This window comes from Leuresthes tenuis, unplaced genomic scaffold, assembly GCF_036924035.1.
Source record: "Leuresthes tenuis unplaced genomic scaffold, fLeuTen1.0.hap1 SCAF_8, whole genome shotgun sequence".
NCBI classification, from domain to species: Eukaryota; Metazoa; Chordata; class Actinopteri; order Atheriniformes; family Atherinopsidae; genus Leuresthes; species Leuresthes tenuis.
This window is the reverse complement of record NW_027325362.1, coordinates 33,253,525-33,274,358: the sequence shown is the minus strand read 5'-3', so window position 1 is coordinate 33,274,358 and position 20,834 is coordinate 33,253,525. Positions and strand designations below refer to the sequence as shown.

Below are 20,834 nucleotides of genomic sequence, written 5' to 3'. Positions count from 1 at the left end.
CTTGTGATTTCACTGAGAACATGAAAGAACCTGTACAAAAATATAAAGCACATTTAATACAGTTTCAACATTCAGCTGAAAGTGAATCTGAGTAAGGTAATTTTAAGAGTTCCATGAGACGGTCTGTCCCTTATCTGGCTGAGTCAGGGAAAATGTCACTGTTGGTTTACTTTTGTCCAGATAAGTTGGGAGTGTTAAAGTCTGGGTTTTCTCCAATACTCTCCTAAGAGGTTCCATTGTTTGTTCAGCTTAGTTAGCACTAAGTCATTAATACATCCACCTAAATTTATGGTGCAGGTATGTGAAAGAGGGGCTGGTAAACTTCCCAAAATGCTTTCATGGGGCAAAGGTTGTTGTAAATTTCTCTTTCTTGGTGTAGAAAAACCCCCCATCTGGTCTTTCCACACTGACCATCCCCACAAAAGAATGTTGGAGTCATTCAAAATCTTAAGTTTGTATTAAATTCTACACTTGAGTTCGCTACAAGTGAGATACCAAGGAACCAGAAGTCAGTCAGAGTCGGGAGTGCTGTGAGAAAATCGATATACTGACATCATAATAAATGCAGAACAACAATAATTTTCTTATTTTAATTCAAACAGTTTTACATTATTTTACAATGTAGAAGACAAGAAATTTGGATACTACTATGCTATATATTAAGACAAAACCAGCAAGGCTATACCCAGAAATGTTTAATCACACTCAGAAAACAAATGATTTTGCATATGCGTAGACAGAAAACGTTTTCAACACATGCATATTCACATTTGAAGGCTTTTGTTTAAAGACCACACTTCAAAACACAACTTCAAACAGTGGGGCTAACTTTTACTTTCATTCAAAGCACATTCAAAGTCACACTACCAGAGCTGTCACATCAATAAGACTTAACATAACTCATGAACTGATAAAGTAAGTTCATACACCCTGTAACTGATAAGACAGGAAACTGGGACACAGCTTTTGTCATCACCCACCACCACCACACATTTAACAGCAGAATTGCAGGGCTGGTAAAAACTACTTTGAGGCAAACTAATTTGTCAAATAAAGTTAATTGATTTAACCAGGCACTGGAGTAACAATATGAGGCCACCACTTGAAAATCAATGTTTAAAAATGAAAATGAATATTCTATTGATGATTGAAACTTATAGAGCGGCTCACAGGGTAGCATACATTTAATTTTTGTAATCAAAGCAGACAGTAAGGCAACAGAGGTTCTTCTGCAGTGGTGTGATGCTAATAACCTCGATCCTCCACTCTTCACTGTTCTCTGTGATCAACACTAGTCCTGTCCAGTGTGTCCATCTTGGGCTGCATAAATGGCACAACACCTATGTATCAGATCAGCTAGATTGAAAACACATCATATAGGTAGGCTTTCAAATCATCAATAAATAATATTTTATTGCCTACTTGTCAATAAAATAAAAATCCTTTTTCTTTAAATTGATTTGTCCAGTTAACTTTTTATCTTGCAGTTACACCCCCTGCTGTCCCTTCAGCCCCCTTCTTCCTGCATCCCTGCCAGAGACTGTAATATAGGTGACAAATCTATCCATCCATTTTCTTAACCCGCTTAAACCTGAGGGTTTTTCCAATTTAGGGTTGCAGGGGGGCTGGAGCCTATCCCAGCAGTCATCGGGCAAGAGGCGGGGTACACTCTGGACAGGTCGCCAGTCCATCACAGTGTCACAAAAAGACAAACGAGACAACCATCCACAGCTCACACTCACTCTTAGGGTCAATTTAGAGTAACCAATTAACCAAACATGTGTTTTTGGACAATGGCAGGAAGCCTGAGTACCTGGAAAGAACGCACGCATACACAGGGAGAACATGCAAACACAAGGAAAGAACCAGCTGGGATTCAAACCTGGAGGTTTGGTCTTGCTGTGACGTGACAGTGCTAACCATCACACCCCCGTGCAGCCCCAAACATCAAACTTGATTTCACTGGGACTTAAAATCTTGGTTTATGGACTAATTTCAACTTATTTTGGTTTTACAATTGCTGTGTAGAATTACATTTACATATTTCGTAAACTTTGATGTTAATTTATTCCAAAGCTCTAACCTGTGTGTTCCTCCTCTGTTTGGCACGTTTCCTGTCCCTCTGAATCTTCTCCTTCCTGCTCACCTATGCTGCCATCTCCTTTACAGTCTGCTGTACTTCCAGTCAGCACCAAGGGCTGACCCACAGTGGGCTGTTTCTGGTCTGACTGCGAAGAGATTGTAAACCTACTGGGATCTTTGCTCATTGTTAGAGCCGTCTCCATCACTTGCATCCTGAGGGTTTTTTCTGTAAGCCCTCTCTCAGAGCTGGATTTTTTCTCTTCTTGTCTCCTTCCTGTACGTGTGTCCTTCTCTCCTCTCTTCTCATCCTCTTTATTTCCCTGTACACAGAGTTGTTCCATCCTCTCAGCGAGCTCTCTCAGATCCTGCTCTTTATCAACGAAGCTCAATGAGCCAAACTCTGGTTTGGCCTCTCTCTCAGTTTTTCTGTCTGTAAAAATCAAAATACAAATAAAATGAATTACTCATGAAATATACAATATCTTTCAAAATGTTCTCTTTTAGAGACTAAAGGAAGATCATTGTAATAACAAAAAACATTATTATAAATACATTTCTGGGAATTTCCTGCCAGGAACCTCTTCTCGCTTTTATTTGAGTGTAAATAATTCCATCCATCCATTTTCTATAGTACATCCTGGACAGGTCGCCAGGCAATCATAGCGCCACACAGAGACAAACAACCATCCACACTCACTCTTAAAGTCAATCTAGACCACCAATGAACATACAGGCAGAAATTCAAATCTGCTAAGCCTGTAGTGAGGACTGTGGAGAGATGGACTGCAGAGTCAAAGCTGGAGTTACAGGCCTGCTTTGACTGCACAGATTGGAGTGTTTTCGAGGCTGCTGCTACAGATCTGGATGAACTCACCGAGACCGTGACATGCTACATCAGCTTTTGTGAGGACCTCTGTGTGCCAACTAAGACTTTCTGCACATACAACAACAATAAACCCTGGTTCAATGCAAAACTTAGGATGCTTTGTCAGGCCAAGGAGGAGGCCTACAGATGAGGGGACAGAGTCCTGTACAACACGGCCAGGAACATGCTGACAAAGGAGATCAAAGTGGCAAAGATGTGCGACACTGAGAAGCTGAAAAACAGGTTCTCAGCTAACAAGCCTGCGCCAGTGTGGAGAGGTCTACAGGAGATCACCAACTACAGGAGACCATCCCCCCACATTGCAGAGAACTGTTAACTGGCTGATGACCTGAATGTCTTCTACTACAGGTTTGAGAAGCCACCATTCACACCCATCACCAGCTCCAGCATCAAACAAACCTCATCACCTCCTGCACCACCCTCACCCCTCCCTACCAAACCCCCACCAACACTCAGGATCTGTGAAGAGGATGTGTGTCAGCTCTTCAGGCAACTGAAGATCAGGAAAGTTCCAGGCCCAGACGGCATGTCATCCTCCTGCCTGAAGGTCTGTGCTGACCAGCTGGCCCCCATCTTCACCCAGATCTTCAACAGATCACTGGAGCTTTGTGAAGTCCCCTCCTGCTTCAAACACTCCACAACAATCCCGGTCCCAAAGAAACCAGCTATCTCAGGACTAAATGACTACAGGCCCATGGCCCTAACGTCTGTGGTCATGAACTCCTTTGAGAGACTGGCGTTGAGCCACCTGAAGGACATCAAAGACCCCCTGCTGGACCGCCTGCAGTTTCCATATCGGGCAAACAGGTCAGTGAATGACGCAATCAACTTGGGACTGCATTACATCCTGCAACACCTCTGCTCCCCAGGGACATATGCAAGGATCCTGTTTGTGGACTTCAGCTCAGCGTTAAACACCATCATCCTGGACATCCTCCACTCCAAACTCACCCAGCTCACCGTCCCAGCCTCCACCTGTCAGTGGATTACCAACTTCCTGACAGACAGGAGGCAGCAGGTAAGGCTGGGAAAAATCACATCCAGCATCCGGACAATCAGCACAGGCGTCCCCAAGGGACGTGTGCTCTCCTCACTGCTCTTCTCTCTACACCAACAACTGCACCTCGAGAGACCCATCTGTCAAACTCCTGAAGTTTGCAGACGACACAACGGCCATCAGTCTCATCCGGGACGAGTCTGCATACAGGCAGGAGGTGGAACAGCTGGCCCTCTGTTGTGGTCAGAACAATCTGGAGCTGAACACGCTCAAAACTGTGGAGATGACAGTGGACTTCAGGAACAACACCCCCACACTGCCCCCATCACCATTCTCAAAAACTCTGTCTGCTGTAGAAACCTTCAGGTTTCTAGGATCTTCCATCTCCCAGGACCTAAAGTGGGCACCCAGCATCGACTCCATAGTGAAAAAGGCCCAGCAAAGATGTACTTCCTGCATCAGCTCAAGAAGTTCAACCTGCCCCAGGAGCTGCTGATCCAGTTCTGCACTGCAATAGTCCAGTCTGTTCTCTGCACCTCCATCATCATTTGGTTTGGATCAGTCACCAAACAGGACAGGAACAGGACTGAAACGGACAACCAGGACTACAGAGAGAATCATTGGCATTAACCTGCCCTCCATCCAGGACTTATACACATCCAGGCAGGTAACATTTCTGCAGACCCATCACACCCTGGACACAATCTGTTTGAACGTTTCCCCTCTGACAGGCGTTACAGAACACTGTACACCAAAACATCCAGATCCAAAAACAGTTTCTTCCCCCAGGCCATCACACTGATGAACACTTGATCAGTCACCTTGTGTCAGCAACCCCCTGACTCCAAAATTTACTTTGCACTTTATATATGTCTCACAATGTCATAGCATGCTCAGTATGCTCAATATACTGCCTGTACATAAATGAACAGCATAAACCTCACTGTAAATAAAATAACATGTATATATTGGAATATATAGGTCAGATCTTTGAACACTTCATTCATTTATTTTCACACCTTTCTTTAACTTATTGTTTTTTGTTGTCCTTCTTTTTTCTAGTTGAATGTTTGTTATGTTATGTTTACCTTTAGTCAACTTCCTTGTGTGTTCACATACTTGGCCAATAAAGCTGATTCTGATTCTGAACATGCATGTTTTTTGGCAGTGGGAGGAAGCTGGACCCAGAGAGAACCCATTCATACACAAGGAGAATATCCACACTCCACACTGCAAGAACCAGCTGAGAATATAACAAGGAATCGTCTTGCTGTGAGACGATGGTGCTAACCGCCACACCACTGTGCAGCCCTGCTGGCCAAGATGTAGCATGTAAATAGGGAACAATTTAGCTGAGCCTTTGACGAGAAAAAGTTATTCAGATTGTTCATAAGGATTCTATTAGAGAAATGTGAGTGTATTATGCAAAGAGCCAAATCTTTTATTCCAATCGGAGACAACAATGCAGTAAACACTGTGATCATCAGTATGAAAGACAGCGATTAAAATTGAGCAGTCTCCTCTATCTGCACTCAGCAATAGGTCAACGATCACCTTAATAAGAGCCGTCTCTTTACTATGAATTGTTCCAAAACCACGCTGGAAACGTTAAAATCATGTATATATATGATATATATGATGTCAGCTGTGCAGATATGACTTTCTCTAGAACCTAAGATAAAAAAAGACAGTTTGGAGATAAGGGGTCCAAATGAAGTGTCTTCTGCATCAGATTAATAGCAGCATGTTTAATCATCTGGAAAAGAACCAGAGGTCAGAAACAAATGTTTTTATGATAATAGGGATGGATGTCTGTACAATTTGATTTTGGTATGTAATGCTGAAAGAAATCATATGTCATGCCATTAGTGATGTGTCCATCTGTGTCGAGGTTTCGAAGCGTGTCTTTATCTATTACAAACTTTCTATCACTTAATTTCCCTCTGCTTATTGAGATACTTCTAGACTTAGTGGGTTTGATTTTCATACCAGCCCACTTTAGATTGCCATCCTGACGTCTCTCTCCACCTGCAACCCACTTGGAAGCTCTAATAATTATCTCCATCGCCATTGTAAATGCTAATGGAGAAATCGTACACCCTGCCATAATGCCTATTTCTAGCCTCTGCCAACCTGTTGTGAAACCTGCTGTACTTAGGACAGTCTAATATCCTGGAAATATGTGTCACAGTCGGCTGTGTCACTGTTTATATTTAATCATGATTTCAGTTATGTTCTAGTCATGTTTTTCCCCTGCCACCTCAGGTCACTCAAGTCACCTGGCTCATTGTTCACAGCTGCACCTCATTCACTGATCACTCCCTCCACAGTATTTAGTCTTCTGGTTTTCTTTCAGTCATTGCAGAATCCTTACCTCACTATCCCTCCATGCTTCACCACAGAGATAAGTCTGGTTATGCCACAGAGTCCTGTGTCTTTGTTTATTCATAGTCTTGTTTTGTATTTCACAGTCTTGTTTTTTTTTTGTCATAGTTAAGTATTTTGATCCGGCCCTGCCGCGCCTTTTGTTCTTGTCTTTTGCTCCCTGCTTGTGAAATAAACCCTTTTTGTGAACAAAAAGAACTGCATCTGGGTCCTACCTTTCCAACGATCCGTGACAATATGTTCTTATTAAGTTAACAGCTACTACAGACACTCTAAAATAATCAAACGCTTTCCAAATAAGGCTATGTGGGACCAAATGCATTTTCTAGATCCAGACATATAACATAAGTCTTTTTTCTAAATCTTGGCTGTGTGGATCTGATGCCAAATCATGCTAGTGTGCTCTAAACACCCTGCAAAACCTGGTTTTCCTGCCCTCTGCACAGTAGTATCTATTAAGCTATTCATTACTAAATAACTAGCTAATTTCTGTGCAACTACACTAAAGAAAATCTTCTCCTCTACATTTAGGAGCGAGATCATCCAGAACTGACTCAGGTCTGAGGTCATTTGGAATAAGAACACCATCTGCCCTACGTCATGCTCTAGGAATAAACTGTTTCTCCCAAACTATTCTTAACTGCCTCCACAAAAACTTTAGGCTATCAGGTGCACTTTTATAAACCTGGTAGGGGACTCCATTTTACCCTGGGGCCAATGAAGCCTTTGCACACCTGACTACCTCCTCAAACTCCTTACACCTAGGTGGTCTAACATCCATCATATGAGCTATCTCTCCTAATGGTGGCATGTCAGGTGGAAGGCCTACTACTCTACACTGCTCAAGATCTGAATATGTATTTCTTAGATACTCTTCCACCTCTGCCATCCCTTTTCTTGCTTAAACCCTTTAACAAACTTGAACGGGTCCCTGTAAAATGCAGTCCTTACATATTCTATCTTCTTTCTCTTTTTCCTAAGATATTAAGCCGTTCTGAGTATTGCTAGCCTGCTTCTCAATTCTTCCTGCAAAACAATAATTCCCTCCTTCTCTTCCTCTGTAGCTCTTTTCCACTGCTTTCTTAAGTTTCTTCTTTCCTTAACCAACTTTTCTATATCTTTTTGCCGTCTAGACTTAACTAAATGTACTCTCTCAACCTATCTTGCATCTGAAATCTTTCTATACCGTAGGAGTAAATTATATCTCCCATCTTCTCTAGCCTATCGCTTGCATTTCCTCCTAACCTACTTAATATTAATGACAAATCTTTATTGACTGCCTCCCATTCTTTGTTGCCATTTGCCCTCGGCCACTTAACTCTTGCTTTCTGCTCCATATTTCTCTCTCTAACTGGCGTATTTATGGCATTATATTTGTATGGAGTGAGAATCCTGCCAAAACCTTGTAAGCGAACAAAACGTGTTCCACAAGCGAGTAAAACGTGTTTCACTCGCTCCCAACAATTCACAAACAAACTTAGTGTGATTTGCAAAGAAACACTGCCCTTCTTTTACCACACATCTCTTTCTTCCCTGATGCATTTTAAGGCCTCTAACTCGTGTTACTTTGTACCAGCCAAATGGACAAACCTGGAGCTAATTTCCCTCTAGTCTACCACTTTTATTCTCTCCAGCTGCACTCTCTTTGCCCTGAGAATCATTCTGCCCAGTTGGAGCCCTAGAGAATAGGCCCATGCCCCTATCCTTCACTGAGTCACATCTCCACCTGTGACTCTGCCTGTGAGTTATCTTCTGCCCCTGCTCTCGCTGACCCCAAGTGTATTCTCCTTAATTTGTTTGTAGCTTATGCTAGTTGTAACAAAGCTGCTAGGCCTTGCTACTGCTACCATGAATTGCTAGCCTCCTGTCAGCTGTCTTTCAAATCTGTCACATGGTATTTTCCTTGTTGTCAGCTGCCCTATTCACAGCCACTAGCTAGGCTAGATCTGAATTCAAGGTCAACACAAGAAACTTGTGCTAAAGAAATATATGAACCAGTGAATAATTCCCAATAATCCCTATATAGACCAGTGAGCAGTGCTGGCCAACATGTCATTGGGGTCATCAGGTGGGAAAGTAAGAGAATCCATGAGGTGACATTTGAAAAATTCCCTTTCAAACAGGAAGACACTTCTGTCAGAACCAGACCAAGAAAGGGCGGCCATCTGCCTCACCCGGTTGGGGGTTGAGAGGACAGGAAAGAGGGGTCATAACACCAGGCCAGGAATACCTACCTGGTGTTATTGTAATGACCAAGTAAATGCAACTGTGACTACAGTATATGTTTATTACCAGATAGTTGCTGTGTCTCGGCAAGAGGCTCTGTGGTGGACTGAGGCTTCCCGGGCTTCAGACTCATCTCTGCTTTGGTCCCAGCTCTCAATGTGATGTGAAGGGAAATGGCTTGAGGGCCACTGAGCTCATCATCCACTCTCCTTCCATGTGAGCCTTCAAAGCTGCTGTTAATACTGTCTATTGGGGTGGAGATCACGTCAACATTCTTGTCATTACAACTAATGGTTCTGCCATTGTCACCACACAATTTTTCTGCTTTGCGACTTTCACCTTCACTGAGGTTTGTAGGAGTAGCGCTTTTACTCTTTTTGATACAATCTCTTTCATTCAGTTCAGCATTACAAAGTACTCTATTGTTGCTAATGTTATTGCGTGCTTTGTGAGGTTGGTCAGGTAGCAGGGGGCGGCCCCTGAATGCCAGGTCAGGGTATGTCCTCTGCATTTCCATTATTGACTGGTCCACACTAACGAGGTGATTGCCTTGAGGCTTTGGTTGGGGGTTTAATTCAGTCGTTGTTTCCAAACATTGAAGAACCTAGAGAAAAGAAACAGAGCTAAGTTAAGTGCAGACAGAAGTTGTTTCCATGTCATATGTATTTAGTGTGTGGTGCTGTGTTTGATTGCACATCTCTTTCTAGAATGCACTGCACCATAGTGGCAGCAAATTGCAGTAACTTCACTCACAATGTATGTACAACATTTTTTTTTATTTTCAGATTTTTACTGAACTATCTTTTCTGCAAACACTGTTTTTTGAAAGCTCTTCCAAGTCTAGCCAACAAACATCTGAAAAAAGATCCCAAATCCTAGATGATTTGATGAGGATATGCCATTGATGTTGGGCAGGAGCAAGAAGGAGGAACAGGTGGAGGAAGTTTAAACCAAGTTTTACTTTGGTACTGGTAGGGAATATCAGATTACTTCTAAATAAAATGGATGAGCTTCGTGTTCTAATGAGGACATGTCACTGTGAAGGAGAGAATCGGTTAGTTGTGAGTTTATGTCCATGGTGCTTTGACTAGACTTGCTAGACTTGAAAAGCGCTATACAAGTACAGTCCATTTACCATTATTGGCAGGGAGAGCTATACTCTCATGACCCGAGCCATGTTATTCTGGTAGTGGTGCATATACTGTATTACCTGGCACTGCTGTAGACACTGTTTGGGATGTCATCAGCTCAGTTGTTGCCAGGATACAAATACAACATCCCAATACATTTGTGGCGATTTATGAATATCTAAAAAAAAGTCTCATTCTCTACTACACTTCAAACCATTTAAAAGTTCGTCAACTGCTCCACCAGAGAAAATAAAAAGGTGAAATTATTTTATGCAAATGTAACAAATGCATAGAGCTCTTCTGCCTGTCCTCCATTTCAAACATCAAACCACAATCTTGTTCTCATCACCTCAAACTATATACCCATTGTTCAACAACAAACTGTGAGCATACACTTAAGTGGTCTCAGGAAGCTGAAGAAGATCTGCAGTGATGCTCTGAGGCCAAAGACTGGAATGCACTCTGTGAGCCACATGGAGATGATATCAATGTCATGACTGAGTATGTAACAGACTACATTAACTTCCATGTGGAGAGTACTATTCCCACAAGGATAGTGAGGTGCTTCCCCAGTAACAAACCTTGAATAACCTTAACTTCAAAAAGCTACTGAACGTGAAGAAGAAGTCCTAAGGGATGGAAACAGGGAGTTGTGAAAAAACAGCTGAAAAAAGATAAGACCACCCCCTTCATAACATCATGTTGAAACAACTGAGTACTATCAGTTTGAGTTTTATTTAATACAGAAAGATAGAGCAGGTCTTTCCTGCTAGCAGCAATAACTGTTATATGAAAGCTTATAACGATTGCTTGATGAAAAAAAAAAAGAATACAGCAACAATATAATTTAACTTCGGGACATAATTTTTTTCATTTTCATTAGATTCAGCTCAGATCAATACTCAGCATGCTCCTTTCCTGCCTCCAGCAACACAGGCCTCTGATCCTACCTGTACCCGCAGCTTCCCTGTCAAACCTCAATATCATCATTATCCACCTCAATCATAGATCTTAACAAAGCCTCACCAACATCTCCCTCCACATCAGAACACAATGACCACCTCTGCCTCTCCTCCAGAGATACTGAACAAGAACGATGTTGCAGGTCCAGATAGAGTCAGCTCCAGGGTCCTGAAGACCATTGCGGTACAGGTGTGTGGGATACTACAGTATCTCCTCAACCTTAGCAGAAGACATTCTGCCTTGTTCCTGTACCTTACAAATCTCATGCATCTGACTGAGACTGAGACTGTTATTGGCTCACCTCAGTAGACAAGTAAACACCTTTCAGGACCCACTATAGTTTGCATACTGTCCCAAAGTTGATGTTGAAGATGCCATAATTTACCTACTTCAGCAAGCCTACTCTCATTGGAACAAAGCAGGCATCACTGTGAGGATCATGTTTTTCAATTTCTCCAGTGCTTTTTATATAATTCAGCCTATAAAATTATGCTTGAAGCTGCAGAAAATACAGGTGGATGCCTCCACTACCACCTGGATTATCGACTACCTGACATACAAACCACAGTTTTTGAGACTGAAGGGTTGTGTGTCTGACAAAGTGGTCAGTAGTACAGGAGCACCACAGGGGACTGTACTCTCATAGGTTCTCTTCATTTTGTACACCTCAAACTTCCAGTACAAAGGCAACTGGTTGATCACTTTGTGGCATGATTTGGAAACAATCACCTCATCTCAAACACATACATTTTAGGACGACCATGAATAAGCCAAACACTGTCTGCATCTTAGCTGAAGAGGTAGAGTTTGTTGAGGAATATAGATAACCTGGGTGTCTACCTGTGCAGTAGACTAGGTTGTCTATAGAAAAGACATAACAGTATGTATTTCCTGAGAAATCCTGTACCTAAATGTCTGCACAAAGATGCTGCATATTTTCTATAAGTTTGTGGTGGAGAGTACAATTTGCTTTGCAGCATCTGTTGGGGCAACAGCATCGGAGCCAGAGACTCAAAGAAACTGAACAAACTGATAAAGACGGCTGGTTCTATGATGGGGACTGCCCTGGAGCTCCTGGAGATGATTGTACAAAGAAGAATGCAGCACATATTAATGAACATAAAGAACAACACTGACCACACTCTAAATAACATTATGTAAAGCAAAGGAGTGTGTTCAGTTCAAGGCGATAGAAACAAGAGGTCCTTCCTCCAAGTAGCAATAACTTTTCAAAATGAAAGCTTATGATAATTGTTTCAGTAAATAAATATATAATTACTACAGCAATAAGTATAAGTGTTTAATTTTATTCTGACTGCTGTTTTATATGCATGTGGTGAAGAAAAATTACTGGTAATGAGTGTCCACTCACAAGTTTTATTCTATGCACTTGGTTTTCACATGTGCGGCTTTGGAAATTAATTAAACACCATCAAAAAAAAAACACTTGTTTGGACCAGTGTTTGTAAATGCCACTCTGCATTTATAAATTGGAGAGTTGTGAAGCTGAATCTGCTGGTTAAGATTTGGTTATGACAGCACTTTTGAATATGATTATTTTGTAATTGAATTACAGGTTTTAAAAGAAAATATATTTTCAATTGTGATAGAACTTGCTTTGTAATGTAAATATACAGTTACTTAAAATGATCCTATCATATCAACATGAAATTCCAGCGCCACAATGGATTCCAGTTTTTAGGTAACCGTTAGGTGATCTGAAGTCTCATTTTGTGCAGCCATGAAAACAACTGTCTCATTACAGTTCTCATAACACAACGATTGTATCTGCAATCTCCTCTTGTTAAAAGTTTTCCAATTTTTTTTGTTTTTCACTGACTCATACTTTAAAAAAAATCTTTCGTCCTACCTCTTTGTTATCCAACTCTTTCTTTTTCTTCTTCTGGCCTTTCTTTTGTACTGCCATTGTCTTCTCTTCTGTGTGCTCTAACAATTTTGTTGGCTGCCCTCTTCTCTGGAGAAGCTCCAACCATTCCTACAGTGTAAGATCATAACTGTCATGAAAGTCATAAAATCAGACCTTACCTTTCACTCCAGCCCCTTTCAGACATAAGATATGTAACACCAATGGCTTCATTATTCATCTAGGTCACATTAATGTCAATTACAGTACATGAAGTGAGGTATAACACCAAAGTCTATACAGTATTAGCTTTTGAATATTTTTTTTATTTATTTAACATGGCATTTGGCAATCACAATTCATTTTAACATGCTAAGTGCACATGCTGATATGAATGGCATGTCATCTGTACGCTATACGTGTCAAGCATGTATGTCAAATGTACATGCTTGACAGGTACTGCGGTAAAGATCATGCAGCTATGAATTTTGGACAGTGCAGTATTTTTTTTTATTTAACCAATATCTCCTAAAAGAAGATCATACATCAGATTGAGCTGAGGCCCAATGCTGCCTTGGTGTTGATGTTAATTGATTCAATTGAGTTGATTCAGAGTTGTGTTGAACATGATAAGTAAATGTTATCTGACCAAGCAAGATTGCTGCCGCAAACTGTTCTGGAAAAACAGCTGGCACATTCTGTCATTTTAATCTGATTTAAAAAAAAGCAAAACAGGTCCGAAAAGGGTAGGTCTCATAAATGGCATTCATTTAAACAAACACACCAGTTAGAGGCAACAAAACAATCTTTTTAATATCATAAAAAATGTGTATGATAAATCAATAAATAAAAGTTAACTCATACAAAAGACAGCCAGGATCTTTCTTCTTATTTTGTCTTTTATGACAAGATTATGTTTTTGTTTTTAGACATTTCTTTGTATTTAGTTATTCAAAGCAATTTCATGTAGAATTTGAAATGTGGAGTGTAGCAAGACACAGCCACAAACTGCCAGTTGGACGTGGTCCTGTGCTGAATTTAAAAAAGATTAGAAGGTGTAATGATTTTCCAGTGTGGACCTAAATAAAATAGAATAGTATGTTATTTACTACAATAACAAGGCAAATATGAAATACTACAGATTACTGATCATACCTGTGGACCCAGATGATCTTTCGTCTGGATGTCCAGGAGGTGATAACATTCCACCCTGGCCAGCAGTAGTTCAAAGCCCATCTGCATAGCTCTGTCAACATTAGCATCTGCACTGAGTCTGAACTCACTGAAATACATCAAACAGAAGACATGTTAGGCAAGGCGAGGCGAGGCAAGGCAAGGAGGCAAGGCGCGGTGCAGCGCGGCGCGGCATGTTTATTTGTACAGCACAATTCAACGACAAGGTGATTCAAAGTGCTTTACAGAGACATTAAAACAGTGGAAATAAAAAGCATGATTTAAAATTTACACAAAAGAAAGAAAGAAGAACAATAGATAAAATCAGAACAATAAAGATAACATTGAATAAAAATGTAATAAAAGGATATATATGAAAGATAAAATCAGTAGTTAAAATATGATACCGTTTGGGATTGGACTGTCATATACCAACCACCAAAATACAACAAGGATTTCTTGGTTGAGATTAACCCAAAATATGACAAGGTTTTAATTAATCCGTGTTTGATGCCTAAATAAGCCATTTGCGAAAGTCTATTTAAATCTAATTAAATCAACACAAGAATATTGTTATGCCAGGTCCCTTTAGGCCAGGGATGTCCAAAGTCGGTCCTCGAGTGCCGTTGACCTGCAGGTTTTAGATGTTCCCCTGCTTCAACACACCTGATTCGGGTGAAATGGATCTCTTCAAAAGATTGTTAAGTTCTGCACAAGCCTGCTAATGATGCATTGATCAGAGTCACAGACGGTAAAGCAATAGATGATGGCCATCCACTGTGCAGGCGCTGCTATCAAGCTATAGGAGTCAAAGAGGCAACACATCCAACCTCATACAACACCTGCAGTGACGTCACCCAGATTTATATCTCAAATACCAGGTTAGTATACCGAACCACCCAAATTAAATAAGTCAATAAACACAAGAGAAAATCCAGAAAACCTCAAAAAGATTAAGACAAAAAATTTAACTGAACAAAAACATCAAACTATTAAATGTGGTTTGCTGAATATTAGATCTCTCCTTTGGAAGTCTCTGTTAGTGAATGATTTGATCTGTGATCATCATATTGATATATTTTGCTTTACAGAAACCTGGCTGCAGCAGGAGGATCGTGTTAGCATTAATGAATCAACTCCCTCTGACTATCACCTCATGCACAATCCGGACGGGAGATTGGACTGAAGAGAAGTTTCGGTTCAATCTGTTGGTTTCCTTAGCATAGAAAATTGTTTTTTTGATTGGCTCTGTATGTATGAATTGGACTAATTTTGAATTTAATGTGTGGTTGTTTGTGTCGTTTGTCTCTGTGTGGCCCTGTGATGAACAGGCGACCTGTTCAGGGTGTACCCCGCCTCTCGCCCAATGACTTCTGGGATAGGCTCCAGCCCCCCCGCGACTCGACTGATGGATAAATTATGATTAAAATTAACTGAACTCTAATTGGCTTGAATTGGACTGTATCATTGACGTGCCTTAAGATGACATTTGTTGTGATTTGGCGCTATATTAATAAACTGAATTGAACTGAATTAAATTAAACTAATTGTGTTTTGGTGCCACCTGCTACCAATCTAACAGCAGACACCTTTGCCTCATTTTTTACTGACAAAGTGGCAGCTATAAGCAAACAGTTTATCAAACCTGGTACCACAAAATCTGCATGCAGAAGTCCTACAGCATCATTTTCCTCATTTACCCCTCTCGCTCAGAGCAGTGTGTCTAAACGTCTCACATGTAGCCGTCCTACTACATGCCCGCTGGACCCCGTCCCTACTAATCTTCTCCAATCCATTGCTCCTACTGTAACTGCCGCAGTCACGCATGTGATTAATACTTCACTGACATCGGGCACATTTCCTACCACATTCAAGCAAGCTCAGGTTACACCGCTGCTCAAGAAACCTTCCCTCCCTCCAACTCATGTGGAGAATTATCAGCCGGTCTCTCTCCTCCCGTTTCTGTCTAAAATCATTGAAAGGGCGGTTTTTAAGCAGGTCACCGATTACCTCTCACATAACAACCTCCTTGACCCAAACCAATCTGGGTTTAAAAGTGGACACTCCACCGAAGCGGCACTGTTAGCTGTGACAGAAGCCTTTAAAGAAGCCAGAGCGACAGCTAAGTCCTCTGTACTTATCCTGTTCGACTTATCAGCTGCATTTGACACTGTCAACCACAGTATCCTTTTGTCCATACTCTCCATCATGGGCATCACAGGGAGAGCACACTCCTGGTTTGAATCATACCTCACTGGTCGGTCTTTCAAAGTATCCTGGCTTGGTCACACTTCTGCAGCGCACCACCTCGCCACAGGGGTCCCCCAAGGTTCAATACTGTGACCTCTTCTCTTTGCCATATACACCACCTAACCGGGACAGATAATCCGATCACATGGCTTCTCATACCAATGTTATGCTGATGATACCCAGCTCTATCTGTCATTCCCACCTGACGACCACACGGTCTCAGCACGAATCTCAGACTGTCTCTCTGACATATCAACATGGATGAAAGCCCATCATCTCCAACTTAACCTCCCAAAAACTGAACTGCTTGTCTTCCCAGCCAAACCAACCATACACCACAGCATCTGCATCCAAACTGAATCCCTATCTCTTGCTCCATCAAAGGTTGCTAGAAACTTGGGTGTCATGATTGATGACCAACTAACCTTCAAAGATCACGTTACCTCAGCTGCTCGTTCATGCCGCTTCGCATTGCTAAACATAAGAAAGATCAGACCATACCTAACACAACATGCCACCCAGCTCCTGATACAGGCCATGGTCATCTCCCGCCTTGACTACTGCAATGCTCTCCTAACTGGTCTCCCAGCCTGTGCTGTGAAACCTCTGCAGATGGTCCAGAACGCGGCTGCGTGTCTGGTCTTCCATCAGCCTAAAAGAGCACACGTCACCCCTCTGTTCATTGAACTCCACTGGCTACCCTTAGCTGCCCGCATCAAATTCAAGTCACTGATGTTAGCCTACAAAGTGCTTAATGGAACGGCTCCCATCTACTTGAATGCTCTTGCAAAGGCTCTTGCAAAGGCTTATGTCACAACCGTTCGTCCCAGGATTGTCGTCTAGCAGCTCCTACACCACGCCTAAGACAATCCAAACTCTTTTCATGTGTCGTCCCACGATGGTGGAATGACTTACCGAGCGCTACGAGAACAGGGGCGTCCCGGTCTATATTCAAGAAACTCTTGAAAACCCAGCTCTTCAGAGAGCATCTCCTATCCTAGCACTTATCTTGTACTTCCCTACCCCCTCTATCTCTGCACTTTATCTTTCTGCACTTCCTTCTATGCCTGCACTCTATCTCTACTCTGTCACCTCTGACAGAGTCGGACTAGTGGCTTCCTTCTATGTAGTTTATTGTTAGCTTTTTATATAGCTTGTTATATCTTCATCTGTAAGTCGCTTTGGATAAAAGCGTCTGCTAAATGCATAAACATAAACATTTTCTTCAAATGTGTTGCTAAAATACTTTAAGCCACTTTAAGCCACTTAAAGTTGATGTGTGTATGTTTCTCTTAGTCCTGGGATAGAGACTTCCTTGTTGCAGGGGGAATAGGACTTGTAGCCTGATACAGAGAATTATTATCCATTACTTTTTGGATGTTCTTGTTGCCTACCTTTGTGAGACATCATTATAGGGCAGGTAGCCAATAGAAGCCAGGACAGACTGAATGGTGGAAGTGCTGAGAACTGGAAGGAGACTATACACAAATGGACCTGTAAAAGTCTGAAAAAGAAATAGAAACAGTATAAGTTCAATGTATTGTCATGAAAGGGTTCTTATGGAAACGAACGAATAGTTATGTACAGATTTTCGTGCATTATCAGATGAATATCCAATGACACAGCGACCAGTGCGCATGCGCAGTTCCTTGCAGTGAAACATGGCTCCCATTCGTTTCAGCTATTGAACACGCCCCTTTCCATCGGCGAAACAGAGTGGCAGGAATCATGTCTAAATTTGCATATTTTTATGTTTTCATAACATAGCTATTCTCACAACATAAACATGTTAGAGTTATATTTTTTCAGTTGAAGAACGTACAGATTTATGTTTTTTAAACCCTAATTTCGCAATCCTGACCCTAACCCTGAAGCACAATATAAAAACTATACTTTGTACTAAATTGCCGTACACAGTAGCGGGCAGCGCCATATGTTTTGTAGTTCTAATATGTGAAATTGTGGCCAGGAAACTTTCAGACTTATTACAGATTTTGGATTGGGAAGCACATTCAGTTGCTGCTATGTAAACCTTCAAAAATGTCCCATGTTTAAGGTTCAAAGGTTACCTCTGAGGAGCAGGAGCTGCCCACAATTTTCATACTGACATATGTTACTCCCTAGGTCAAGACCTTTCCAATGATGTTTATGTTTATGGATTTGGCAGACACAACCATGACAGCACACACCTGAAGGTTACACCGAGATTTGAACTCGGATCACTGGATACAAAGTCCAGAGTGCTGCCCTGATGTCTTCACTTTTGTCCTACACCAAAGTTTAATTTTCATCTTGCTCCAAGGCCCTTTTTGAGGTGTACTTTCTCAGACCCTTATTAAGACCAAGCTGGATGAAATAATTCAAACATGTTTAAGGGGTAGTTAGTGGCCACATGTGTTCAAAATATTGACGTCTGCTTAATACACTGTCAGACTTTTAAATTTGGACCAGTTTAAACCCGGTTTTCTCCATAATTTACAGTGAGTTTCACATTATATTTTCTAATTAGATTTTTGTATTCCGGCTCTGCCGCGCTTTTTGTTAGTTTTGCTTGAAATTAATCAAGTTTTCCTTTATATTATCTGCATTCAGGTCCTCTATCACCACCACGCCACACAACCACCACACAACCACTGAGACTCATCTGGGCCAGGACATCTAAAAGATTTTAGTAGTTATTTTTAAAAAATCAACAGTCAATTTCTAGCTGATGCTCAGTTGTAACCATACTGTAAATATCATACATGGTATGATAATGTCTGATTTTGATAGCTTGTCCGGTTATGTGTGTTGCCCCATTACCGCTGAATGTGAGACGCACATACTCAATATGGAGTTGCTTTTTTGCCATAATGGTCTGTTCTAGAAAATTTGACACAGTAGGATTCCTGTTGAACCAAATATCTGCTTTACTGGCCGGGTTAAATTGAATGTTTTCAGGCCACTCCTTTTTGATTCCATTTTTTAAAAAAAATCTTGGCCAGAATTTTTGGGAAAAAATAGGTAAGAGACATGTTGGAAAGATCACCAGTCCATCACAGGGCCAAACATGCACTCAGAATCCTGAACCACCAGCTGGCTTAATAATTTTGGTAAGCTTAAAGTTTGATAAAGAGGACACTCAGTCATTTTAAGCCAAAAATGAATATCATGTTCTGAAGCTACAATGTTATGGACAAGAAAGAAAGATAATACAGACAGAAAAAAGGTTAGCCAGACAGAAGGAGAGATAAGACAGAAAGAACGAAAGATTTGTTAGACTTCATCCATCCATTTTCTATACCGACAGTCGATTTGTTAGACTTCAAGAGAGATAATACAGAGAGAACGAAAGATTAGACAGACCGAAAGGGAGAGAAGACAAGAAAGGACAAAAGATTACACAGGCAAAGAGAGATAAGATAGAAAGAACGAAAGATCTGACAAACAGAAGGAGAGATAAGACAGAAAGAACGGAAGATTTGACAAACAGAAGGAGAAATAATACAGAGAGAACGGAAGATTTGACAGACAGAAAGAGAGATAAGACAAAGAACGGAAGAAATGTCAGACATAAAGAGAGATAGGACAGAAAGAAAGGAAGATTTGATTGACAGAAAGCAAGATAAGAAAGACAGGACAAAAGATTTTAGAGACAGAAAGAATTAATACAGAAAGAACGGAAGATTTGAAAGACAGAAAGAGAGATAAGACAGAAAGAACAAAAGATTTTAGAGACAGAAAGAGAGATAAGACAAAGAACGGAAGAAATGTCAGACAAAGAGAGCTAAGACAGAAAGAAAGGAAGATTTGATTGACAGAAAGCGAGATAAGACAGAAAGAACAAAAGATTTTAGAGAAAGAAAGAAAGAAAGAAAGAAAGAAAGAAAGAAAGAAAGAAAGAAAGAAAGAAAGAAAGAAAGAAAGAAAGAAAGAAAGAAAGAAAGAAAGAAAGAAAGAAAGAAAGAAAGAAAGAAAGAAAGAAAGAAAGAAAGAAAGAAAGAAAGCAAGCAAGCAAGCAAACACCTTCAGTGTCCTGATTTCCCTCTTCCAGGGTTGTAAGAACAGGTTGACGCAGATGGTCTCCAGCATTTCGGCGGCTCTGATGAAGGCTGACAGGTGTTTCCTGCAGACGGTGCTCGGCTCCTCGCAGCGCTCTGTTGCCGCTTGGTAGAAAGGGAACACTGTGAAGATCTCTGTGAGATCGGGCTCTCTCAGCAGGTACTGAGCCGCCTTCTTCAACAATTGGTCGTCGCGGCACGGCCGAACGTCTGCACACTGCTGGAGGTAACACTTTCTGTAATCTTCATAAACGTCCTGTCGGGAGAACTCAACCTGTTCTCCTGCTTCGGTACTGTCCTTCATGACTATCAACGGTAAAACTCAGCTAATCTCTCTTAAACTGCAATGAGGAAGTGTGGCTGGAACAAGCTGATGAGGAAGTGAAAGTGACCCGGCTGCTCTGTCTTCTCTTTGAAATGAAAACAAGAAGCACAGGAGCTAATCTGTACATCTATTAAACGGACGAAGATTGAGAAATCATATTTTACTGTACAACCACAATGTCTTCTGAGGCTGCTGTACCATTTTCCCCCCTCAGATATGTCCTCGAAACATAATATTTTAATGTCAGGGATATTGTTGAACAAATTTTCTTTATCGGAAGTTTTCTTCTGGGGTTTTCACACCATATTTTAAACTATCTCCAGTAACCTGGATAGGGAGAAAAGCCTTTTAACTTTGAAAATCCGCACCCGGACATATTTATTGTCGTTTCCGGGTTGACTTCCTGTTAGTGAAGTCAATCTGCCGTTAGATTGGATCGGACGGGGGCATAGGGGGCGGGGTATTTTGTGTGATTGGTGATTATGGTTAGGACATACCGTGTGATTGGTTGTG

The 20,834-nt window shown here is 41.2% G+C and overlaps 1 protein-coding gene across 2 annotated transcripts; it reads right to left on the bottom strand.

Moving 5' to 3' along the window:
• Nucleotides 1–576: 576 nt before the first annotated feature.
• On the bottom strand, nucleotides 577–20,378 carry LOC140313442 (uncharacterized). Of its 2 annotated transcripts, XM_072391538.1 has the most exons (6): nucleotides 19,962–20,378; nucleotides 17,351–17,460; nucleotides 13,689–13,815; nucleotides 12,540–12,665; nucleotides 8,643–9,180; nucleotides 577–2,512 (listed from the first exon to the last, which is right to left on the bottom strand). In XM_072391538.1, the coding sequence occupies exons 1-6, from the start codon at nucleotides 20,298–20,300 to the stop codon at nucleotides 2,079–2,081; spliced, it is 1,674 nt and encodes a 557-aa protein (XP_072247639.1). In that variant the 5' UTR covers nucleotides 20,301–20,378; the 3' UTR covers nucleotides 577–2,078. The 2 variants fall into 2 exon arrangements, with proteins under 2 accessions (XP_072247639.1, XP_072247640.1); XM_072391539.1 differs by lacking the exon at nucleotides 12,540–12,665.
• Between the last annotated feature and the right edge of the window lie 456 nt (nucleotides 20,379–20,834).

Excerpts from the sequence above, each read along its gene's own strand:
- LOC140313442 (XM_072391538.1), bottom strand. The coding sequence starts at position 20,300 with ATGAAGGACAGTACCGAAGCAGGAGAACAGGTTGAGTTCTCCCGACAG. Across the intron at positions 13,816-17,350 it reads TATAATGATGTCTCACAAAG|TGAGTTCAGACTCAGTGCAG; the intron begins GTAGGCAACAAG and ends GATGTATTTCAG. Across the intron at positions 9,181-12,539 it reads AAGAGTTGGATAACAAAGAG|GTTCTTCAATGTTTGGAAAC; the intron begins GTAGGACGAAAG and ends TCTTTTCTCTAG.